General features: G+C 36.2%; 1 protein-coding gene across 1 annotated transcript in view; it reads right to left on the reverse strand.

Moving 5' to 3' along the window:
- The window catches only part of TEK (TEK receptor tyrosine kinase), a 767,861-nt gene that overhangs the window by 68,452 nt on the left and 671,820 nt on the right, over positions 1-27,589 (reverse strand). Inside the window, exon 19 of the mRNA XM_044061437.1 lies at positions 7,780-7,820. Within this exon, the coding sequence (XP_043917372.1) occupies positions 7,780-7,820 (41 nt within the window). The remainder of the gene's footprint in view (positions 1-7,779; positions 7,821-27,589) is intronic.

Raw genomic sequence — 27,589 nt, forward strand, 5'->3', positions numbered from 1 at the left:
AATGTTAGTAATCTATCTGGATGGGGTGGGGGTGACTGGGACAGAAAAAATGAGGAGACACTGAGGGTGATGTAGGGGCAGCAAGTGGGCAGTAATGGGCAGGCTCCATGGAGTCTTCTGTCTAGGGATTCATTTTACCTAAGGCTGACTGGCTGGATCACAAATGGAAATCTGAGGTGTATATAGTCAATAAAGTGTTTATAATAAGTGGGTAGTGAGCCGGTCTGTGGATGGAAGTGACTAACTCTAGCTATTGTTTGATCGCAGGTAAACCTGCTATAATACAACTCTACTCTGCTCTGGTTAGCTCCACTCATTGGGTTTTTTCCTGTAGATACCCCCATTTTGAAGTTAGCAACTACCAATACTTGCTAAGAGGTACAGATAGATGTGTATTAATAAAATAACACTGTGGTTCTGGAAGGGTGTATTGATAGAAAAGGGTTTGGTTAGGCCATGACATATATTTCCACTTTATTATGAATCAGAAACATTTGTGATTTCACTGTTTTTCTTTCAAGTGGTTCCTATTTTCCTGATTGATGGTTACTTAGTCCTATCAGCCAGTACCTTATTCCACACCTCTCAAGAGGGAGCTAGACATTAGTGGTGTACTGACTGTAGTTTTGGGGTTTAGGTGATCGGCAACCTAAAAAGGTTGTAGTAGTCACCTATGGAAATAAAATTGATTAATCTTCCACCATCTTAACCATCCATGTTTTATGGTAAATGTAGTGAGCTATTTCAGTGGACAGTTCTTAATATTTGATATTGCTTAGTATAATACTTCTATCTCCTGTATATCCTAGTTATTTTATTTATATTTATTTATATATATATATATATATATATATATATATTTTTTTTTAGCATATCTTTTTATCTGTAAATATGTTTTGCCCATTTCTTATGTAATCCTATTCACCTGGGCTGTGCCTGCAAATGGTCCACTGAGATCAGTTCACTACCCCAGTAAACAAATATAAATTAATAAATAAATTTGCTCTAAGCTAGTTTGATGTATGCTTTCCTTCTTTCACTAATACTTGCTGGTGACATTTGCTCACACCCTGAATCCTCATCTTTACCCTTTTCTAAACTCCTTTCTGTCTTTTCCATCTGAATGAGGCTTTCCTTTTGCAAAGATGTCAACATTGTTTACAAAAATGCATTTATCATTATAAATGCATTTCCTGACTTTTGGCAGTAGGATTTCTTATATATCTCTGATGGTTGAGACATCTCAGAAACTAGGTTAAAACTACTGATGGTTCTGAGATTTTCTTAAATTAGATATAACTGATTCAGATGCTGTCATCAACCTTTCAAGGCTGGAGGTATTGATATTTTACTTATCTATTTTTGTGTTGGTGTATACATTTCGTATAGAAACTATTATTTTGACAATTTAATCAGTTTTTTTAATAGAAAAGGTTGTAGCCAACACCTGTCTTGTTGACACAACCTGGGGATGGGCTCTGAATTGCAGCAAAAAAGTTTTCTCATTTATCAGCATCCAGGACTTGCACATTAGCTCATGTCTAAATTGTTTAAATATAATGACCGTGATTGCGGCTGTATCATATTTAATACGACTGAGATATGTATTCAAAGTAGCACGTATTATCAGACAGTTGTTCAGAGCAAAATACTGAAATTTCAAAGTTCTGTTACAGTCACACTATTTTATCCACTAACTGTAACATGTCTAACAATGGAGGAGCTAGGATTATTAACATATTACATATCATTTGTCAGTATATCACTTATTCTAGTGTTGGCTTATGATTTGCAACCTTTTCCACTCATTTCCATTAAGCAGTACAATTACATTTTCTTGAAAAAAAAAAAAAAAATATATATATATATATATATATATATATATATATATATATATATATATATATATTTTTTTATGTGTAACTGGACCTTACGGTGAATTTTTGTTCATATTCCATAAGGGTTATTTAGGAAGCAGTGGTCTACTTTCAAGTTATCCTCAGACTACAAATGGAGAAAGGTCAATGAGCAATAGAAAAAATATACATAACTTCAAATGTCGGAGATACAACTGCAGAACAAAATGGAGCCATACTAGGGATTTTTTTCCTGACATAAAACTCTATAGTAAACAATACCATGTGATGGTTAACTGCAATGTTGTGTCACACTCTGAGCTTCTATATCTTTGAGAACCTATAAGATACCAGTTTGAAAAAAATGCATCGGTATATCACCTGCATGGCCCACTTCACTGACATTCAAACACCAGTATTTTCAGCACTCTGTAATTCCATTGACTCAGAATGCATTGTCATTCTCACATTTACTATGACAGAGTTATTTGTTATTGTCCCTTGTGCATCTAATATCAACAAAATATATAGTATAACTTAGTTGTGGTATCACAATGCTGATTGTGGTAATCAGGCTTTATAACACCCATATGTGTGTGTGTGTGTGTTTGAGAAGTAGGTGGGAATTATACTAAGCCAATTATACTGTTTTCTTACGTCTTGTATCGGATGCTATACAACACATTTGTGTTGCACTATAAGCAGAGGATGTCTTATGGCCACGGTGGTGCAGCGGTTAGTGTTGTCGCCTCGCAGCAAGAGGTTCTCCCATTCGATCTTCAGCTGGAGCACCTTCTGTGTGGAGTCTGCATGTCCTCCCTGCAGTCAAGTGACGTTAAAGACATGCAGGTAGGTGCGAGTGTGAATGGGCATGCCTTCTTTGAAGTTTGGGCGTCAGGCTGGCAACTCGGCACCATAAAAATCTACTGCCAATCATGAGTAGACCGGAGTTCCGCTGTGGAGACCCCTAACTGGGAAAAGCCAAAAGACTTTTATAAGCAGAGGATGTCTAATTTCTGAATTGGAAAAATAATAGCGACTGTCACAAAGTACTCCTTACAGTACCTAAAGGGAATGTTCTTTTACTTCAATCCTAGTGTTATAAGATGTGCTACACACTCTGGGAAAAATTACTTTATTTTATAGATAGAGTATTTTGGCTTATGTCTAACCCACCATTGTGAACTGTGACTTGTAGCCCACTGCTATGAACTGTGGGGCTGCACTTACTCATACAATATACTGCAGACCACCCAGGACCGGCCTTAAGTCAACTTGTGCCCTAGGCAAAAGGACTCCATGGCACCCCCACACACCACAGGTTGAGAGGGTGACCTAATGGTTAAGGTGTTTGCCTTACAAACACAAGTTGCAGGGTTTGAGTATCACAAGGGATAATTGGCTAGGCTTAAAATGGCTTGCAAGGGCAGTTAGCTTAGTAATAATCTATGAATCTATGAACCTATGAACCTGGTGCCCACATCCTGGTCTACCTACACCAAATAAATACTGGAAAAGTGCCCCTAATAGAGCGGCGCCCTAGGCGGCTGCCTAGTTGGCCTATGCCTAAGGCCGGCTATGAGACCACCTACAATGGGGTTCCTATTACTACATTGAAAACTGTAAATGTCGAACGACCTAAAGGCCAAAAATGCCGAACCTCTATATGCTTTTTGTGAGATCGCAGTACAATGAAGATCAGAATATTTGCCCTTTCCTCACTGTAGTGAGATCTTGGATTTGGTATATATATTTAGTGGACAGTGGGGGGGTTGAGGAGGGGGCTGTGCCCCCCACCCCTAGTAGCGAGTTTGAGGTTCAGCATTTTCAGCCTTTAGGTCATTCAATATTTACAGTTTTTGTTGTTCTAATATAGACCTCCTACAATGGCACTGAACTGCCTGTGCTTATGGATGCACTCTGTTTACTGGATTCCACAGACTATTTATAGGACATGGTATGCAGTGACAACATCATGCAAAATATGTATTACATATCCTTCCAACACCTTATCAGCATGAATATTACATCATAGCTTACGTGTTACTGGCAAATGATAGTTATGCTACTGTGCATCTCAGAGTATTTGCTGGGAATGACTTGGTATTACTGTGAAGCACCTGTGTAATAGCATTTAAATGCTATTACACAGGTGCTTCACTGCAACACCAAGTCATTCCCTACAAGTACTCTGAGATGCACAGCAGTATAACAGAGTACTTGCAGGGAATTACTTGGTATTGGAGTGAAGCACCTGTGTAATAGCATTTAAATGCTCATTTCTACCTTTATGCATTTTGTACAGGAATTTATAGGATACTGTAAATATCACCAGTTGATACTGCCTGACATGGTACTTATACTTCATAAGTGGAGGGTGCAGTACCTTTGCACTATTATACTAAATGATAATGGAACACACAGCGATGCCATATTATATTGCTATAAGAACCCCCCCAAAAAAAGAAATATGACATTGTATTCGTCATAATGCCAATAGTGATTATGAAAACCCAGAAAGACATCATAGAGTATATTACCGATATTAAGGGCTTCAAAGGTTTTCCAAAATGCTTAAAGCACAACTACATGGAAATTACTATCCAGATATATGCAAATGCTGAAAGAAGTGCACATTTAGTTGGGCTAACGTACCTGCATATTGCAGCTAAGTCTATCCACCTACTCCTTTTCTACAATCACTCTCTTCCTGCTTGTAACATGGACCTTTAACTCCCCATCACCACTGTATTTTAAGGTTCCAGAACATTCTTCCTAAAATTACATTTTCCTTTATAGGTACTTTTTTTGTACATGTGTATGCTAACCATCAAGCGACTGCCACAGTAACTATTTAATATGCTGAGACTTGTTAGTGTGAATCCTACAATAGAGAGGCTGTCAGTAAAAATGTACACACACACACGTATATGTGTGTGTATATATATATATATATATATATATATATATATATATATATATATATATATATTATATATTAAGTCCAGGATTGATTTTTCTCAGAGTGTCTGGTTTTCTCAGAGGTATTGTGATCTCGGAGTAATTCTACAAGTTTAGGTGTGCAGAGGGCCTTACCCACATGTAAATAAAGCACCTTTAAAGGAGACATTCCAACAGGAAATCCACTGTTATAGCTGCCTATTCAATCCCCTCTAATGAGAGCACTCTGGTGCCCATTCGTCTACCTCTCACACAGGATGACAGCCACTGAAGTTCATTTGTTCATCTGACAGGTAAGAGTGGTCCGTGAAACAACTGTTAACCAGTCAGCCATGAGAAGAATTTTTATGCAGGTCCCTAACCCTAGCCCCACGGTGGTGAGATAGACACCCACATAACAGCAGTAACTGTCAATGTTTCTAGTATAGGGCCATGCACACTCCCACATATTTCCTGTTACTAATATCCTGGTTTGGGTAGCCATGCCCCCATTCCTCCCTACATCCATGAAAATGCATTTTCAGGGACTGGCCTCCACCTACCCCTGGAGCTCTTTGTGGAATGAAGAGTGAGATGCAAAACCCCTCCATCAGATCTGATACACCAACAAAAATATCTGTCACTTCCACCCATTTGGTTCTTCTAGATACCTAGCCACTAACTGAACTCTTGTCATCTGGAGTACAGATAGAGTTTTATCCATCTATGCCACAGAACTAGGCACTTAAATTTACACTTTGTAATGCTGTTCTTAAAAGTTGCTATTGAAGTTACTATTCATCCTTCTGTCTCTGCCTGCACTTTCTTTGCCATCAGTCCAGTTCCAGTTATATCACCTCTAACTTTTCTGTTCCATCCTCAGTAGGCACATTCACAGTGTTCTGAACCTTGTTCTTTGCTTTTGTGTCTATCACTGCATGTGCCATCATAGTAACCCTCAGCTGGTTTAATGTCCCTCCTATAGTATGGCCTCAGTAACCGAACCAGATACAATCTCATCAGTGCCCTGCATACTGCTAGGATACTATCTGCATCTCTAGATTCTGTACTTCAGCCTGATAAATTCTAATTCTTAAACAGGCAAAAGCAATTACATTCTTTTTATAGTGTGTGTGTGTTATTAACTATCCATTTTCCTCTCTCAGTTTGTGTTTTTCATTATTTTTTATTTTCATGTACTGTGTTGTAGGTTGTCATTGAGTTTGTCATTTTATTTCTGTCATTTTATTGAATTTTATTGTGTATGATCATATGACTGATAAAACAGAGGCCAATATCTACTATAAGCCTCCACAAAGCTAACATACACCAGCTTTTTCCTTTCATACACACAAAAAGCACATCATTACATAAATTCAAGAAATAATATTCAGGATTTTCCTCCTTTCATATTTTTTTAAACAAAACGTAGATTATTTAAAACAGGTTTTAATGGTTCTGTGCCATGGGAATGAATAACATCACATTCAAATTCCATTCAAATTTGAAAAACAGATTCAAAATGGAATTTCAAGTCTGCACCAGCAGCATACCTCTCAACCTAGAAACATCAAAAATCTGGACTGATAAAACAGAGGTCAATATCTACTATAAGCCTCCACAAAGCTAACATACACCAGCTTTTTCCTTTCATACACACAAAAAGCACATCATTACATAAATTCAAGAAATAATATTCAGAATTTTTCTCCTTTCATATTTTTTTAAACAAAACGTAGATTATTTAAAACAGGTTTTAATGGTTCTGTGACGTGGGAATGAACAACATCACATTCAAATTCCATTCAAATTTGAAAAACAGATTCAAAATGGAATTTCAAGTCTGCACCAGCAGAAATGTAGCTAGAGTGGAGTGTGATAGGCAGCTGACACAGGCAGAAAGTGTTAGGGGGCATGGTTGGCACATGCTCATCGGTCTTATTTGCAGTCAAAACTGAAGACCATTATCACTCAGTATGTGGCATAAACTGTAGCAGCTGTTTTTTTAAATGTTGAGTAGTGTAGGATGGAAGAGCACAGTGCCAGCTCTGTATAACATTACCTTTCTAACATCAGAAGCATAATGTTATGGATCAAACAATGGCATTGCATCAAGAGAGAGATGGCAGCAGTTGATGTGATATCCTGACCCCATGTAGAAAAAGGGGTTTGACATTAATTATGATGATGATGATGGATCTCATACTTCCTGTCAAACAAGCACAATGTTGATGTGTGTTTGGTTGACAACATTTTGTTCTACAGAAACAAATAGTCAACATGTGCAGATAATTGATAATCCTTGGGTAGGGGAATATTCCCTTTCTCCTGCAATTGTGCATTCTTGGAGTTAGATATAATTGGTAGGGGATGCATGGGGAGCTTGCCACCCCCCCCCTGCAAAACAGTTGTTGGTTTAGCATGCGCTTGTTGACATTCTGTGTTCTGACATTGTGGTGAAAATATTCCAAACATTAATGTTGCAAACAATTCATGAGCGGTCCTATATATATATATATATATATATATATATATATATATATATATATATATATATATATATACATATATATATATATATATATATAGAGAGAGAGAGAGACAGACAGTCTGTATACTTTCCCCATCCCCCACAATGAAACCAATGGAAGCTTGATATTGAAAAGTCACGGATACTGATTGCTAGTCACAAAACAGGCAAGGTGATTTAATTGCATTGCGTGTCTGAATACCATTATAATGTCAATGCATATTCATTGTTTTGTGTACAGGGAGCTGATTAGCACTTTTGCTTGTAGAAATGATGTTTACATGTACATCTCACTAGACACAACAGCCCTTTCCCCTGCCTCTCCTCTGCCATTCTGCTTATTTGACTGTTTGACCTGTTTGTCATTTATGGAATTAAAAATAAAGATGATTCACATCCAAATATTATTTTCAACATGGTGGAAAATCAACCATTTTAGGATGCAACACTTACCTAAACTGACAATTTCCCACATTAAGACACCAAACGACCAGCTGTAAAAGAAAGAACAGATCCTTAATATTGTTCTTGAGAATAACATAATCTGCAGGACAGTATGTATATAAATCTGAATTCTAACAACAGATGGTTTTAGTTATTTGATAATTGGCTAGGGGTGGCTGGACAGCAAATGTCTTTCAGAACAGAAGTCAAAATTAAGATCATAATTGAACAGATTAATAACTTACAAACAATTCAAACAGCAAAGTAAATTGTGTGTATTACAATATACCCAGGCAGACAAACAAACAGTATTATACTCTTAACAACTGAATATAAATATGTAATATAATTACAATGCACTGTGAACAAAAACAGCAAAAACAGCAATGAAAACCAAATACAATAAAACATATTCAGACAAGTACATTCTAAGAAGGCATAACTAGTGTACTGATTCATGGGAGGAGTTAAAAGGTTCAAAAAGTTTCACAGACTGTTAGTATAAAATAAGAAATAATGAAATATGTATATAGATGTCACTGTAAATTTTTTAGTTGTATGCAAATGTATGCATGTATAAACGCATCTTTGTATGTGTGTGTGTGTATCTCAGAATGTCTCTCCAACTTTATTGCTAGTTTATTACTAAACATTATATATGCAGTATCTGTAATTTGACATTGCTGTCCTTATACTAATTAAATATTATACATGTAAGATATGGAAAAAGTCAAATTCTGAAATCAAAAAGTACATGTGAGATGATAAGACTCTTTGGTAATAAAAAAAAAATAAAAAAAAAATGAGCATAAGTAGAATTGGAGTAATCATGTGGTAACCTGGATACCTATAAAGGATAAATTGAACAGGACTCAAGCAGTATGATGCTACCGAGTATAAAAGAAGTAAACAATAGTAAGATAAAGCAGTACAGTGTAAAACTGTTACTACTACATTCAACAGCAATATTTTAAAGAAAGTATAGAAATAGTATCAGCAAAGCTAATGGGTGTCTAAATAAAGCTAGTAATTTGTAGTAGGGGGTTGCATTCTCCAGTATTAAACTTTGAGGGGGGCTCACTGCCACTTCTGCAAGAACATCATTGTGCAAATGGCTCAGGTAACATCAATGAAGAAAGAGTTACCTGGGCTCAGGGTGGATATTATGGCATTTCACAAACATGGTGTTGGGGAACAATCAACGGGATTAGTTTTGGGAAAATGCAGGTAAACATTAGGGAAAGACTGGTATCTGTGCTATATAAATGTTATCAAAATAATGAGGTACATATTGAGGGAGTGTTTAGAGAAGCAGAGATGTCTATAGTGCAGAACTCTCAGGGAGATACTTGTTTCTGTCTATGCATAAGGAGGGAAAATTGCCAAAACAATGTCTGTGTTGGTGATAATCAGTGATCCTCCATTCGTTTTTTTTCTTTATCATCCATGTTGAGTAAAATTATGCCTTCTACAGATAAAGTTGTAAATGCTGGATTGGCCCTAAGAACTGAGTGTTAGTCATTTATTGGTGATGTTATCTTAAGTGTCAGTGTTGAACTGCTGTGTGTGTACTGATACATTCTACAGTGAGTTGTAGCTATAGGCAGACTCTGTACTCAAATCATTGATATAAGCACCCTTGTCCTTTGGAGCTGTTTGGATGAACTGATGCAAATATATTTTCTGTCCTTTTCTTTTACTGGTCGATATTTGGGGTATTTTGAGAAGTGGGTTTGCTTGTGCTTGTTGCTTGCATTCATAACCACCCTGTCTCATCACTGGCATATTCTCTCCTTTCTACAGGTAACATATTTAGTTCTTGAAATGACAGGGAAGGGTTTAAACCAGGTCTCAGATATAGCAAGTACAGAGACCTATCTAGGTGTGAATGTCAGTCCATTTTTTGTTGGGGCTGTCCATTTCATAGCAAATGGTTCAGCACTCTTTGAAGATATATACTGTATTGAAAAAAAAAAACAAAAAAAAAAACATATATATATATATATATATATATATATATATATATATATATATATATATATCATATTACTCTAGCATAACATCGTTTTGTAGAGCTCAAAATATGCAGAGGGATTGCAAGAACAAATGCTCTTACTGCAGGATGACAGCCATATAAACATAAGAAATAATGGTATGTGTGTGTGTAAAACACAAATACCAGCTCTCTGATAAAACACAATACCTAGAAAATGTCTAAGAATAAAAATTTGTGAACTGAATAATAGTGAACGGAATTGAACTGATAAACATTTGTAGTATAGTTTAAGGAGTAATATGATACCATAAGATAATTATACTCATAATAACTGTATCCATAAAGAACAATAATAGTAGTAACAAAATACATAACAGAAGCTGCTGTGCAAACAATTATGAACTTACTAGCAGAGGAATGTAGGCAGAGTGTATCCTGGTGGCAAAGATCTTATTATTCATATATATACTGTTAGCATGAATACATTATACAACTGTGCAGTATATTTCATAAGGCTCAGTGCTGCAAGAACATATATATTTTAGGAAGAGTACCAAGAGGTGTACCCATCAGCTAAAAGGTTAGTAATACTAAGGCATCTCCTGTAAAACCGTCAGAGAAAATGCTGCTGTAATACCAGGGCTCGAGTGATTGGGTCACAAAGATTAATGTTGATGGGATACCTCATGTAGAAATGGTAATCCAGGATTATTTTTTTTTCCAAAAATTTTTATTTTCAAATATAATTGAATAAATTCCATAATATTTATAAATATCATCTAAATTAACTATTTACACTATTTACATTAGCCTCTAACAAATCTAATATGTACAATATGTACAATTACTGTATAAGTATGTCCAATCCATTATCAGAGTGTCTAATCAGTCCCCAAGGGTTGTTGATAAATGGCTTTGGATACAATCTTGGTTCTTTAATTTTAGTTTCCAGTAATGCTGTAGTCTTCGGTAGGCTGTAGAAGTCTTCCAAGGTTGGTATTGCATTTGTATTCCATCTTCTTGTTATACACTTCTTTAAGATTGCAAGTATAGTCCATACAAGATACATATTTGACCTATTCAACTGAGAACCTTCATTTACATTTAATAATACAAGAGTTTTAGTTAAATAAAATGATTCATTAAATAAGGCTTGTAAAAAGTTATTAACACCATTCCAAAATGGCTTAATTTTAACACAATCAAAGAAAATGTGGTCCCAATCTGCATTGAGTACTTGTTCACATCTCCTACATCTTCCTTTAATGGAAGAATTAGTTTTGCTGATTCTGTTTGGGGTTAAGAATGCTCTGTGCAAGCATTTCCAGTTAAAAACTTTCCAGTATTGTGTGAAGGATGTATATTTTATCGATAATAATAAATTTGCTTTAATATCTTCAGTTAACTGTATTGAGTGTCCTTTTGTTATATGTTTCCAATATGAGGTTTTGGGTGTTGTTTTATAGTTTAACAATATTTTGTAAAACTTTGAAACACTGTTTCCCATGTCAAAGTCATTATATATGATTTCATATATGCATTTCATAAATTTAGGTATTTCTTTAAATGAAGAATTATTAATTATTCTACTTAAATCGTGTGAGTATGATAGAATACTTTGTAAAGTTAGCCATCCTGTTGTGGAATTTTGTATGCTGTTAGTATTACTTGCATATCTAAAACTTTTAGTTCTTTGATACATTGGAGCCAACAAACAAATCCTTTCGGTTTCCAGGAATTAATAATTTCTCTAAATATTTTATGTGAAAAGTTCTTTGTGACTATAAATGTTGTTAAAAGATCAAACCAGATTTTTAAGTCTATATTTGCACTAACAATTTCCCTAAATGAGTCAATGTAATAATTAATCATACAAGTTTTAGTGGATTTAGTTATGTGATATTGCAGACTAATACATATGTGCCATGGCAGATTGTTTATATCTGTTATTTGAATTTTTTTTTGTAAATCAAATTCATTCATTAATATTACAGTTAGTAATTATTTCAATTTTGCAGAGTAATTTGGACTTATCCAATATGAGATTGTTTTAGATATTGATGGTTTTATATATGTTTCTATGTCAGGAAAGTTTAATCCTCCCTGTTTCCATGGTCTGATGATGTATTAATGCTATTCTGTTTCTTTTGGGAAATCATAAAAAATTTATTAAGCATGAATTTATTTCTTAAAGTATATTATTTTTTGGTAACAGTTGTATTGCTAAGGCTATATATAGGGTCTTGGGCAGTAAAGCCATTTTTATGAACTGTAGTCTATCTTCAAATGTTAATATTATTTTGTTCCATTTTCCCACAGAGACTTTAATTGTATTAATGATATTACTGTAGTTTTTTGAGACTAGTTCATTATTATCCTTGCATAACTCAATTCCTAGATATTTTAAGGTAGTTTCTATTTTTCCTATGATGTGATCCACCTTAGTTTGCAGTTCTTTCTTTTTATTTAGAAATAAAAATTTTGATTTTGATTTATTAAAATGGAGTCCTGAAGTCATGCAGAATTTGCCAATTAATATATCTAATTCTTCTAATGTCTCTTTTGCATTAGATAATGTTAGTAATATGTCATCAGCAAATAGCATTATTTTAGAATTGTATTGTTCATAAACATCTATTCCTTTGATTTTTATGTTGTTACAAATTAAATCTGCCAGTATTTCAATAGCCAGAGCAAATAGTATTGGTGACATGGGACATCCTTGTTTAGTGCCTTTTGTTATATGTATAGATTCAGAGGTAAAGGGACCTAACTTGACATATGCTAAATTATTTGTATATATATATATATTCTTTAGGAGATGAATAAAGGATGCCACAAATTCAAATAGCTTTAGGATTTTGAATAAATATTCCCAATTTAGGGAATCAAGGGCTTTCTCTATATCTAAGCCAATTATGAGTGTTTCTTTGTTTTCTTTGTTAACATAGTCTATAAGAGAAATTATCCTTTTAATATTGTCATGTGTGTGTCTATGATATATAAATCCAGTCTGATCATTATTTATTGTTTTGGATAGTGGTATTTTCAGTCTGTTAGTTAATATTGTCATAAATATCTTATAATCATTATTTAATAATGATATAGGTCTATATGAAGTACAGAGGTTTGGGGATTTGTTTTCCTTTAGGATTGGTGCAATTAAGGAATATCTCCAAGAGGGTGGAATTAAAGCTTGTGACTGAATTTCTGATAAAGTTTTATGGACGAGGGATATTATCTTTGAAGGAAAACGTTTATATATTTCCATAATTATGCCATCTATATCTGGAGCTTTATTATTTTACCCTCTTTTATTGTATCTGTAATCTCTTTGTAGGATATGGGTGCTTGGAGAGCTAGTTTTAATTTTTCTGGTATTTTTTTATATTGGAACATTTTTCATCTAGATTTAATTGATCAGTATGTATATTTTCTTTTTGGAAATGTACCATATAGTGATTTCTATAGGCATCAAGAATGTCACCTATATCCGAGAGATTTTCCCCTTTCTTTTCATGAAAGATACTTTTAATTTTATTAGCTTTTGATTGTATTTTGATTCTTGTCAATAAATTATGTAGATATTTGGGAGAAGTGGCCAAAGTATTAATTTTTAGTTTTTCTAGAGCTAAACTAGTTGCATGTGTTAAAATTTCATTGTATTTATTGTTTAATACTTCTACTTTCTTTTTCATCTCCAAATTGTCTTGATTTTTTTCAGCGTTTTCTGACAAAAGTTTGAATTGTAGATCTAATAATTCAGAATCACACTCTAATTCAGATAATAGACAGAGTTTGAACTCTTTAATTTTAGTGATATATGCTGGAATTCTGGAGTTAAACATTAATGGTTTGTACCCATTTTGAGGTTTTAGTATCAGTAAATTGTGGTCTGAAAACGGGCAGGCAGTGATTGAGAAATTAATGATTTTAGAGTGTAAGTCATGGATGGGCAGCCATGATGGTGCAGTGGTTAGCATTGCCGCCTCACAGCAAGAGGTTCTCCGGTTCGATCCTTGGCTGGGGTGCCTTCTGTGCAGAGTCTGCATGTCCTCTCTGTGGTTGCATGGGTTTCCTCCAGGTGCTCCGGTTTCCTCCCACATCCCAAAGACATGCTGTAGGTGGATTGGACACTCCAAATTGGCCCTAGATGTGTGTGTGTGCATGTGTGTGTGCCTTCTGTGGAAGGTTGAGCACCAGGCTGGCAACTCAACACCGTAAAACTCCACTACCAATCATGAGCGGACAGGTGATCCGCTGTGGCGACTAACCGGGAAAAGCCGAAAGAAGAAGAAGAAGAGTGTAAGTCATGGGCAGTAAATATTTTATTTATTCTAGTTTGGGTACCAAATATGTGATCTTGATGGGAAAACAACAAAGATTTATCTTCTTTAAATCTGAAAGTATCTGCAAGATGAAATGATTCTACCCACTTGTTTAAAGCTTTTGATACAGTAGATGTACGCAGTGGTCTTTTATTTGTAGTTTCACAAGTATCAAATATACAATTAAAATCTCCTCCTAATTTTAAGTTGCCTTTATAGTTATTGGAAATGAAATCCAAGTGTTTTTTAACAGTTCCTGATACAATGCCTGGGAACCAATATAGATTGGCTAGGGTCCATAATCTGTTATTATATTTAACTATTACAAATGCCATAAGGCCTTCTTTATCTTCATACTTATAAATGCTTTTTGGGTTAATCACATTTGTTTTCCATATAATTGTTACCTCTTTTGACTTTGTTTTATAAGTGGACTGCACCAATATTATATATTCCTTGGGATTCCATTTGTAGTTGTCATTTGTTTTGAAATGAGTTTCTTGAAGGAAGACAATTTGTGCTTAGTTCAATTTTAAATATTTCAGTAGATTTGATCTATTGCTAGGATTGTGTAAGCCATTGGTATTTAAAGATAATAAAGTTAAATCCATCTTAGGTTATTTGAACTATGTATTTTTTGTTTTAATGTGACTAGTAAACATTTTCCTCTGATAAGTATAAAGTATATGTTTGAGCTTTTAAAGGAAATTATCAGTATTATACTTTGAAGGTTTACCAATAAAGTAATGTTTTGGTCAGACATGCTAAAAATGTTTTTGTAAAATAAATTTAAATTAATAAATGTTAACAAAACTAAGATCCGCACTAGCCATGGAATGAAAATCATTCCTAATCTGATGAATAAACCTAAGCCCATCAGATTATCACTCATACCTTGACAAATCAGAACATCTGAGCTCCATCAGTTGAATTATCATATGGAGAATATTTATAATAAGAATAAGCAACATTTATGTTATTTGAACAGATATAGTACTATTGTAGATTAGACATAATTCTAATACAATATAATGTCTACTTGTTATTATAAACAATTAATATTTACATGAAAGATAGAGACAAGGAATTCAAACATAGTAAAGAAGAATGTATCATATATAAAACCTCAGTAAAAGATTATAGCATACAGTTATTTAACATATTCACCCTTATCGATGAAGTCTTTCAAAACGTATTACTTCATCTAAATAGATGATAATAATATGTATACCTAATGTTTATAATACAATGTATTTTACTAGATATGTCAGAAGTTAAATTTCATTGTTTGTCAGCATTTAAGTGATCACTTTGTTTGTATAATCAGCAAAGGATAAACTGAGTGATTATTGTCAATTTAATACTATTTGTTCAGAATGTGTTTGTTACATGCTGTGACATTCCTAGTTCAGGTTTCTATTGTTTACCTTGACAGTTTGATGTCATATATAAAACATTAGTTACCTTGGTAACAGTTTAATTATCATGTATGGTCAAGATGGGTTACAAAACTACAATTCAAGTTAAAGCAATTACATGACTTGTTATACATATTTACTCATGTAAGAAAATCAGCATGCTTCCCCTTGATGTTCAACACAGTGTATGCCAATTATGACAAGTTAAAACGTCAGTTTTATTATACTCAAGCCTGTGTTATTAAACGGAGTGGTTATTGTCAATTTAATACTATTTGTTCAGAATATGATTGTTACATTATGTGACATTTCAAGTTCAGGCTTCCACTATCTCTCTTGAATAACCCCATCAGTTTGATGTCATGTACAAAACACTAGTTGTCTTGGTAACCACTTAAGTATTACACATGGGCAAGATGGGCTACAAAAATTACAATTCAAGTTAAAACAATTACATGACTTGTTATACGTATTTAATTATATAAGAAAATCATCAAGCTTCCTTTTGATGTTCAGTGTAGTGTATGTCACCTATGACAAGCGAAGACAGTAGTGTTACTATACAAAAAACAAGTTATTGAATCCAGATTTTAATATCTAAATTCAACGGATTGGTTCACCTATGTGACGATTATATATTTTGTGTCCAGATTACTAAAATCAAACACTACATTGTCTTTCATGCATGTGTTTTTTTTCTTTTTTCTTTTTCTTCCCTGCTGTAACTTAGTTATTTGACAATTTGACACAAGCTGTTAAGCATTATCGTCGCTGTCATCCTGTTACCATAGCAACCTGGGAGTGTCTGAGCACCACCAGTGTGTCTGCGAACCACTCACCAGAAGTGCGCAATGCACCCAAAGCAAAGCCTCACTTCACCAGCAACCCCAAGGCCAAACTCCATCCCTCCCAGTCCGGCAACAGCCAGGAAAAGAACAGAAAGCAAACAAGTTAGCAAAAACAGCTAATAAGAAATTACATGACCCGCCACACACATTCACCTATACAGGAAAACCACCATGCTTCCCCCCGACGTTCAATACAATGTATGCCATTCATGACAAGCTAAAACGGCAATGTTATTAAACTCAAGCCCATGTCATTAAACTGAATGTCTATTGTGAATTTAATAGTAGTTGTTCAGAATATGATTATTACATTCTGTAACATTTCAAGTTCAGGCTTCCACTATCTCTCTAACCCGGTCAGTTTGATGTCATGTAAAAAACACTGGTTATCTTGATAACCATACTACTCATGGTCAAGACGGGCTACAAAAACTACAATTCAAGTTAATACAAATAAATAACTTCGTATAAAGTAGTGACCACAAGCTGTTAAGCTTTATCATCACTCTGTTACCGTTATCATAGCAACCTGGGAGCATCTGATACTGTTAATGAGTCTATGAACTATTTACCAAAGGCGGGCGATGCACCTAAAGAAAAGCTTCACTTCACAAGCAACCCCAAGCCTAAATTCCCTCCCTCCCAGCCCGGCAATAGCCTGGAAAGAGCTGAAAGCAAACAAGTTAGCAAAAACAATGAAAAAGTGCTGGCGGAAATTGAGCTACTGTTGGCCAAAGGAAGAGAAGAGGGGGAAGGCATGCCTGAAGGCAGGTAAAGGCTAGGACTGTGATAGTGAGGGTCAGAACTTTGAATGTTGGCAGTATGACTGTTATAGGGAGAGATCTAGCTGATATGATGGACCGAAGGAAGGTTGGTATATTGTGTGTGCAAGAGACCAGGTGGAAGGGGAGCAAAGCTAGGTGTATCGGAGGCGGTTTCAAATTATTTTATCATGGTGTGGATGGGAAGAGAAATGGCATAGGCATTATCCTTAAGGAACAGTATGCTAAGAGTGTTTTGGAGGTGAAAAGAGTGTCGAATAGAGTGATGTTTATGAAGCTGGAAATTGATGGTGCAATGATGAATGTTGTTAGTGCATATGCTCCACAAGTTGGGTGTGCGATGGATGAGAAAGAAAAATTTTGGAGTGAGTTAGATGAAGTGGTGATGACTGTACCCAAGGGTGAGAGACTGATGATTGGAGCAGATTTCAATGGGCATGTTGGTGAAGGGAACAGAGGGGATGAGGAATTGATGGGTAGGTATGGTGTTAAGCAAAGGAATGCAGAAGGTCAGATGGTAGTGGATTTTGTGAAAAGGATGGACATGGCTGTGATGAATACATATTTTAACAAGAGGGAGGAGCATAGGGTGACATACAAGAGTGGAGGAAGATGCACACAGGTGGATTATATCTTATGTAGAAGGGCCAGTCTGAAGGAGATTGGAGACTGTAAAGTGGTGGCAGGGGAAAGTGTAGTTAGGCAGCATAGGATGGTGGTTTGTAGGATGACATTGGTGATCAAGAAGAGGAGGATGAGTGTGAGGGCAGCACCAAGGATCAAATGGTGGAAATTGAAAAAGGGTAATTGTGAGGTAATGTTCAGGGAAGAGTTAAGACAGGCACTGGGTGGCAATGAAGAGTTACCGAATAGCTGGGTAACTACAGCAGAGCTAGTAAGAGTGATGGCTAGAAAGGTGCTTGCTGTGACATCTGGAAAGAGGAAGGAGGACAAGGAGACCTGGTGGTGGAATGAAGAAGTACAGGAGAGTATACAGAGAAAAAGGTTGGCGAAGAAGAAGTGGGATTGTCAAAGAAATGAAGAAAGTAGATAGGAGGATAAGGAGATGAGGTGCATGGCAAAGAGAGAGGTGGCAAAGGCTAAGGATAAGGCATATGAAGAGTTGTATAAAAGGTTGGACACTAAGTAGGGAGAAAAGGACCTGTACCAATTGGCTAGACAGAGGGACCAAGCTAGTAAAGATGTGCAGCAAGTAAGGGTGATAAAGGATAATGAGGGAAACGTACTCACAAGCGAGAAGAGTGTGTTGAGCAGACAGAAAGAGTACTTTGAGGGGTTGATGAATGAAGAGAATGAGAGGGAGAGAAGGTTGGATGATGGGCAGATAGTGAATCATGAAGTGCAGTGGATTAGCAAGGAGGAAGTAAGGATAGCTATGAAGAGGATGAAGAACGGAAAGGCTGTTGGTCCAGATGACATACCTGTGGAAGCATGGAGGTGTTTAGGTGAAATGGCAGTGGAGTTTTTTACTAGATTGTTTAATGAAATCTTGGAAAGTGAGAGGATGCCTGAGGAATGGAGAAAAAGTGTTTTGGTACCGATTTTTAAGAATAAGGGTGATGTGCAGAGCTGTAGTAACTACAGAGGGATTAAACTGATCAGCCACAGCATGAAGTTATGGGAAAGAGTAGTGGAAGCTAGGTTAAGAAGGGAGGTGATGATTAGTTATCAGCAGTATGGTTTCATGCCAGGAAAGAGCACTACAGATGCGATGTTTGCTCTGAGTGTTGCTGGAGAAGTACAGAGAAGGTCAGAAGGAGCTTCACTGTGTCTTTGTAGATTTAGAGAAAGCATATGACAGGGTGCCTAGAGAGGAGTTGTGGTACTGTATGAGGAAGTCGAGAGCATCAGAGAAGTACGTAAGAGGGGTACAGGATATGGATGAGGGTAGTGTGATAGCGATGAGGTCTGCAGTGGGAGTGACGGATGCGTTTAAGGTGGAGGTGGGATTACATCAAGAATCAGATGGAGGAGACCCTGGAGAGGTGGAGATATGCTCTAGAGAGAAGAGGAATGAAGGTCAGCAGGACTAAGACAGAATATATGTGTGTGAATGAGAGGGAGGATAGAGGAATGGTGAGGATGCAGGGAGTAGAGGTGGTGAAGGTGGATGAGTTTAACTACTTGGGATCAACAGTTCAGAGTAATGGTGAGTGTGGAAGAGAGGTGAAGAAGAGAGTACAGGCAGGATGGAGTGGCTGGAGAAGAGTGTCAGGAGTGATTTGTGACAGACGAGTACCAGTAAGAGTGAAAGGGAAGGCGTACAACAGGGAAGTGAGACCAGCTATGTTATATGTGTTGGAGACAGTGGCATTGACAAAAAGGCAGGAGTCAGAGCTTGACATGGCAAAGTTGAAGATGTTAAGATTTGCACTGGGTATGACAAGGATAGACAGGATTAGGAATAAGTATATTAGAGGGTCAGCCCAGGTTGGAAGGTTTGGAGACAAAGCCAGAGAGGCAAGATTACATTGGTTTGGACATGTGCTGAGGAGGGATGCTGAGTATATTGGGACAAGAATGCTAAGGATGAAGCTACCAGGTAACCGGAAAAGAGGAAGGCCTAAGATAACATTTATGGATGTGGTGAGAGAGGACATGCAGGTGGTTGGTGTGACAGAGCAAGATGCAGAGGACAGGAAGAAATGGAAACAGGTGATCTGCTGTGGCGACCCCTAATGGGAGCAGCCGAAAGAAGAAGAAGATAATGGCATCTGCACCAGCTACCAGACATGGCTGCATCCATGCACACCACATCAGGATCGACCAAACAGCACACAAAGCCACAATACCCACCACAAATGCCATCAATCATATCTATACAGAGTAATAATGACATTTGTACTAGCTTCCAAACAGCTGTATCCACGCACACCATTTCAGGATTGATTAAACTGCACTCGAAGCCATAATACCTGCCATACCTGACACTAACCATAGTTAATCAGAGTAACAATGGCATTCGTACTAACAGCTTGCTACTATTATTAACCAGGATATACATGACATTTCTAAATCATACTTTAACTGAAGAAGGCATTAGTCTCCATGACAGCATTTTTTAAACACTCTACTGTTACTGCTATTATATGTTGCTTTGTTTGGCTAATATATCATATGAATAGTAACCCATCTTGACCTACCTTTGTCTTTGAAGAATTATTGGACTTTTGAACATTCTGAATAAATCATTACTGTTTCTCAGTTGTTTAAGAATCCCTCATTGTTTTTTAATAAAAACAGATGACAAGTGATGTACCATATCAGTTGATACTTTGAGAGATGTAGTTGTAAGAGTTATTTTTTTTGGGACAGCTATCTTGGAATCAGTTTTTTTTTTTTGTTTCTTCTTTCTAGCATCAGTCCAAGCATTTGTTTCTTTTATTATTTTAAGAGTAGGGGCCATCCATTCCATTTCTTCTGGAATAGGCACTATGTTGTTGTTTTTGATGAATATAGTAACTTCTTCTATGTCACTAAAGGTTCTCATCTCATTGGCAAAAAGTATTTTTATCTTAGCTGGAAAGGCAAGTTGTGCTTTAATGTTGTTTTGTTTCAACAGTTTTACTATTGGCCAGACATTTTTCCTTTGTTGTAGTATTCTGGAAGAATAATCATTATCAAACCTTATCAGGCTTTGATTGTATTTTAAGGGTGATTTTCTCCAAGCAGATTTTAATATTAGTTCCTTGTCCAGAAATGAAAGAAATGTATAACTATGGATCTAGGTGGAGTATTTGTTGAATTAGAGGCAGGTTTCCTCAGTGCTCTATGTGCCCTTTCAATTCCAAATGAAAGTCCCTCTTTCAAGTCTAAAAATTCAGGAATCCATATTGTTAAAAATGAGATAATGTCTTCTCCTTCAGTGTTTTCAGGCAGACCAACTATCCTTATGTTGTTTCTCTTTTCCCTGTTTTCTAAGTCATTTATTTTGTTAAGCAGCCATGTATTCTGTTTAAGCATAAATTCTTTTTGGGATTCTTCCTCTTTGAGTCTACCTTCAATTTCATTTAGAGAAGTCTCTATATTTGTTATTTTTGTCTGGTGTTGATGTAATAGTTCCTTAAGAGAGTCATTCTGTTTTTGAGAATTTAATTTGAGGTTTTCTAAGTCATTTTTAAATCCATCCATCTTCAAAGATAGTTCCTGTAAGGTAGTTGTTATCAGTTGCAGTTCTTTTTTCAAAGCAGCATCTAGGTGAGAATTCCTTGAGTTGTTCATTTTCAGTGATTCAATATATCTCCAAGTTACTTGACAGGAAAACTTTAGTATATCTCCACCAAAATTGATATTTATGTAGTTTAGTAGTTTATCTATAGATTTCTGTTGTTTTAAACTTGAAAATAATAAAAATTTCCTATATTATTATACTAGTTTACGGAGCTCTGAAAATTCACTGCTCTCAGTTGGCCATCTAGGCTCCGCCGGAATCCAGGATTATTGATGATGGTGATGACTGGCCTAACAATACAGTTTATAATATTTATCCTTCCCTCTTTTTTGTTCTTTGGGGAAGAAGGTAGCTTATATCTGAAGCCATCCTGGATGTGGGAGTTGTTTGTCAAAACTACAAACTAACTTTCAGATGGTGTCAAAGAAGTTATGGCAGGAGAAGCCTATAATTCAGAAACTAAAAAGTGGCATTGCAAGACAGGTATGATGAATTAATAAAGTATTGTCAGAAATTCAGTGGCCTTTCTTTGTAGCTGTCAGGAACAGCTGAAAGATTTTGGTGTTTTCAAGCAGAAGTGACTGACTTGCAAGAAACCAGAATATAACTGCAGAAAGAGATACAGGAGCAGTAATATGAAGCAGGAGGATGTGCAGAACAGTTAAGCCAAAGAAGGAAGGAAAGGGAGCTTGATAACTAGAGGCTGCAGGATAATTTAAAATGAACTAGCTTCCAAGAGAGGATGGTGAGCCATGATCTGCCCTGTACTTGGAGGAATAAACTGCTTTGTTTCCAGACTGTTTATTAAACTGAGACATCCGGACAGACAGGGCTGACAGAGTGTTCAAGGCAAGCATAGCTCCAAACAGGCCAAGACATCTCCTGTACAAAGTTTATCCTGACAGAAGCTAATTCCTTCATGCCCTGTGCAAATTAACATAGATGAAGCTGAAATGATGGAGGAAATTTCTACAAAATTGCTGGATTATTATATGTAATAAATCTCCACATCTGGAATAGGCACTGTGGAGCTGAGTTTTTATAGCTATACTGTCTGCATTTTGGAGGAGACAGAATCACTTATCTGACAGCTATAACACTGCACACCTTTTCTGTCAGATGCAGATTGGGAGCAAAGTCTGCTGATACGAGAAGGGTGTACCCATGAATTCATCAGTGCCTCCCAAGACTAATGGAGTAAAGTAAGTGTACCAGGGGAAGTATGATCAGATGGACAGAATGTTAGTTCTGCAAAGAACAACAGAAAAATGTTTCCAGGTCTCCAAACAGACAGAAAAAGCATAAGAGAAGGTGACCCTGATATGAGAACATGCAGAGACCTGACAGCATAGCGTATGTTCCCTCTAAAATAAGACAGTAATGGAGTGAAAGGATGGAGTTTGGGTATTATAAGACAGGGAGAGGAGTATTACCATGCTACAGGACCCAGACATGAGAAGTAAGTGACAATGAAACAGTTCTTGTAAATCATTGAAGATTCTGATAAAACCTGACAGGCCACATGGAGATTAATGCAAAGGAGAAAGCAAAATGAATCAATACAAAAAGCAGCACCAAAGATATCTGAAGAGAAACACAGGCAAAGGCATCTGAATGTGGAACATTTTACAATACAAAAATATAAGAAAACAAAGAAGAAAGTAGAAAAGAGGATTAGTAATGGAGAAGTTAAAGAAAAAGAAACTGAGGTTGGATTACTTGCAACGTGAAGGATTTAGTGTAGAAAATCTGATAACACAGCAGCAGAAGAGAGCAATGGATCCAAAAATTAAGGAGAAACTAGTGAAGCAGGAAACATCTGCTCAGCTGCCCTATGAAGATACTTTGGAGTTTTCCATAGGAAACAAGTACAAACATTTAGTTGGAGTTGCACAGCAAAGGAAGCAACAGAAAACTGTGGCAACTCTGACACAGTCAGTGTTGTGGAGTGATAGTCCAGTGAGTTCCCATATGAAAGAGCAACAGATGACAGAGGATGAAACTGAAGAGAATGCGGCACAAGAAGATGCTCTGGAACTTTCTGCAGAATGCCCGTAGGAAATGGATAACAAAGAATGTGCCCTCAGTTTAGAAGAAAATGATCTAAGAGAAGAGTTGCTTGATTTACTAGAGCTGGACAGACATATTAAGAGCAATGAAAGAAACAGACTACAGAAAGTCAATAAAACCCAAAAAGTCAGAAGTTTGATAAAATGAATGAATATCGTAATTAGGACTCTTCATAGAAATTCATACAACATAACAGAACTAAATAGGACATATTACTATGCAGCTAAATTAATAACAGATAAAGTCGTACCCCAAAAACACAGGATAACAAGGAAAGAAAAGGGAGAAATCAAATGCCATCATGGAAGTATGGAATAGAGAAAACTATAAAGCAATTAAAACAAGAAGTGTCACTGTTAGAAGAGTTTAGAAGAGGGAACAGATGAACAAAAATAAAAGATAGACATGATAAAAGCAATACATGGTATCAGAACAGATCAGGATTTATTGTGCACTATTACAAATAATAAACTAAAAATATCAGCACAGACAGAAAAACTTGGAATATATGCAGATAAAGGAAAAGTACAAAATAAGAAATTTATTGATGACCCCAAAACATTTTATAGAGAATTGAGAAAGAAGGCAAAAGGAATTGAAAAACCACCAAAAAAAAGAAGAAATTATATATTTTGGAGAAATATCTATGAAGATCCTATGAAACATAACAAAGATGCTGAATGGATAGAAGAAGTAAAAGAAAGAACAAGAACTTCAAATGTACAGAATATGAAATGGGATGAAGTAATGGCCAGAAAAATTGAAACAAAGTTAAGAAAAGCTCCTAACTGGAAAATTCCAGGCCCAGATGCCGTACCTGATTTCTGGCTAAAAGTATTAACATCTTTACATGAAGATTTAGCCCTGAGTAAGAACTATTTATATGCATGCCCTGAACAGCCACCAGTCTGGTTAACAACAGGAAAAACAATACTCCTACTTAAGAGTGAACCTGCAAGATGTCCTAAAAACTATAGATCAATAACTTGCCTTCTAACGATGTATAAACTATACACTGGAACTGATGCCGACAGAGTTTATAGTCATTTAGAAGAAATCTCAGTCATAGCAATAGAACAAAAGGGTAACAAAAGAAAGTCATATGGGACAATGGATCATTCGTTGTTAAATAAAGTCATAATAGGAAACTGTAAAAAAGGGGACAAATCTAAGTTTGGCATAGATAGACTACAAAAAAGCATTTGACATTATCCCACATTCATGGATAAAAGAGTTCTTAAAAATGTGTAAGATACATCCTACACTGATTGATTACATTGCAGTGACCATGAAACAGTGGCAAACCGCTTTGCAGTTAAGCCATGATAAAGGACCAATTATTATTCCAGGGATAAAAATTCAAAGGCAGATAGGGTGACTCTCACTTCTGCTCTTTTTTCTTGCTCTTAACCCATTAAGCTGTCTAACAGATTAGGTCACGGCTACAATTCGGCTCCCAGAAAACAACAAAGTGTACAAACTTCTCTTCCTTTTGTGGATGATTTAAAACTGCATAGTCATCAGATGAGGAACTGAAAGCACAACTGCAAGTGGTCACAACTTTTTCAGACAATATAAGAATGTCATTTGATCTTGATAAATGTGCAAAAGCAACCTTTAACTCAAAGCTGCAGCACCTAAAAAAACATCAGTTTGGAACAGAAGTGTGATATAAATGAACTTGAGCAGGAGGGAATGTATAAATATTTGGGAATTGATGAAGATGCAAAAATAAAACATGAACAAATGCGGATAAAACTCGGTAAGGAATATTTTAGAAGACTAAAATTAATACTGAAAACAGCATTGACATCTAGGAACAAAGTCAAAGCTATAAACCAATTTGCTCATCCTGTCCAGACTTACAGTTTTGGAGTAATTGACTGGCCCCAAAAAAGGCTGGATCGGTTGGACAGGAAAACAAGAAGGATGCTTCATGCTTATCAAATAATTTATAAAAATCAGTGCATACCAAGATTATAAATTCCCCGTTCTGAATGAGGTATGGGCCTCCTCAAAATTGATTACATGTACAGATCTGCAATTGTCGGACTGCATACATATCTAATGACTTTACAAGACCCAAATGTAGTGAAAGTTGTAAAACATGAGGAGAATAAATCTAATATGACTTCCTTGCTTACTTTAGCAGAAACATATCGGTCTCAAGTAGGAATGGAAATCAAACCAGAAGTAGATAAAAATCAGTCAGCAACTGACTATGCCAAAAAACAAAAGAAAGAAAAAACTGTGAAGGATCAAATGAGAAAGCAGGAAATGTGGAAAATGCATACATTTATTTGCAAGTATAGAAAACTCCTGGAACAACCTCATGTTGTTCAGGATCAAACACAGGAATAGTTAAAGAGAGGTGAATTTAAACCAAAAGACTAAAGGTAAATATTAGCTGCCTGAGATAGTGGACTACATACATGTTGGTTTACAAAATGCATTGAACATGGGGGAGAAACAGACAAATGTAGTTTTTTTTTTTAAACAGAATTGGAAAAAGTCACACATTTTATTGCAGGTTGTGATGCACTAATGGCAAAAGGACTGTATACTGAAAGGCATGATAAAGTGGCAAGACTGTTGCACTGGGGATTGTGCAAACATTATAATACTGAAGCAGCTGAAAAACAATGGAAACATGAGCCAAAAAACATTATAGAAGATGATGAAGTTTATATCACATGGGATCTCCCATTACCAATAGTTCAAAAAATAGATGGGAGAAAACCAGATATAGTAGTCCATGAAAAGAAGACAAAACTAGCATTGATCGTGAAATTGCTATTCCCAGTGACTACAGTGTCTTATGTAGTGAGAGAGACACAAAGTCATAAAATAACAGAATTTGCAGGCAGAAATGAAGGCAGTGTGAAAGAAGGATACCCAGACAATAGCTGCAACAGGTCTTATAAAACAGAATTTACAATTGTACTTAGATGTGTTACCGATACATGTAACTCCATATGAATCACAGAAGGAGTCAATACTGGGCACATTGTAGGCGCTGTGAAGAGCACTTCTGGCTAACATCAAAGACTGAAACAATACTGATTTTATGAACTTTGATTTACTTTGACTTAGGAATGGGGTGCACTCCCATCATGGTATTAAAAACTCAAAAGGCTTGCAGAAATTAAAAAAAAGAGAGATATGGTAATCTCATGTGGATATTTTGAATCACTGTGCAAGGTGACATTATTCTGGTATGGGTGGGTTGTATGTACTAGGGGCAGCTTAATCAGGAGCAGAGGTCAATTTAGGTGACCCAGTGCTGAGATATATAAGTAATGGGTTGACTACCAAGAATATAAAGCAACTGTTGTGAAGTGCTGGGAGATAGGAAACAAAGGGGATGTAGGCCATGGTAATTACCTTTATTTTTAAATGTGACTGGAAGGAGGTCAGCATGGATTATGAAGAGGTTGACTGAAGAGACCGAGGACTGAAAGAGATGTCTGAAGGGCAACTTGACTGAAGAAGTGAAAGCAGTAAAGGAAATAAATTTGGGGAGGTGGATAGACGAAGAGTGAGCTGGAGTGATCTTAGGTACTAGTAAAAGACTTGCAGAGCAGGAGTCAGGATAGGGGATTACTAAAAGGTGTTCAGAGTGATCTTTTATTGGAGAAGGTGACTGATAGTGAAGAAAGATGGGGGGGATGCTATCTGGTTATTAGGTCAATGACTTTCATTGTTAGCCCATTTCTTTGAATGAGCTGTTCTTGACCTGCTGTGACTTCAGCAGTAATTAAATAAGTAGGGGAATTAACAGGACTTTCACTCTTGCATGAGAATTATGGTAGACTTGTCCTGAACACCCAAGTCTGTGTTTTAATCACTTTTATGAATACAGTTTCACAGAAACGGCTCTCAACAAAATGGTTGGCAATCCAATTAACCTTACGCAGACACAATGCAGTACCTAGAAAAGAGTAGTGGAGCTGATACTCCTGGATGGACTGTGACTACACTTCCAGTTGGCTTGGTGGGTAGGGCATATTAATACCTCTCTGTGGTCTGGCAATGGGCTGCTGATGCCCAGCTCACGAGGAGCAGTGCACAAGGATATAGGGAAGGAGGGAGGAGTGAAAAATGTCGGTAGGCATTAGACAAATGACATGGAATGTTAAAAGGTTTAATAATCCAATTAAACTGGCTAAACTGATCTAGAGAAAA

The sequence above is a fragment of the Protopterus annectens genome, chromosome 2.part0 (genome assembly GCF_019279795.1).
Source record: "Protopterus annectens isolate FY-2018-M chromosome 2.part0, PAN1.0, whole genome shotgun sequence".
NCBI lineage: Eukaryota > Metazoa > Chordata > Ceratodontiformes > Protopteridae > Protopterus > Protopterus annectens.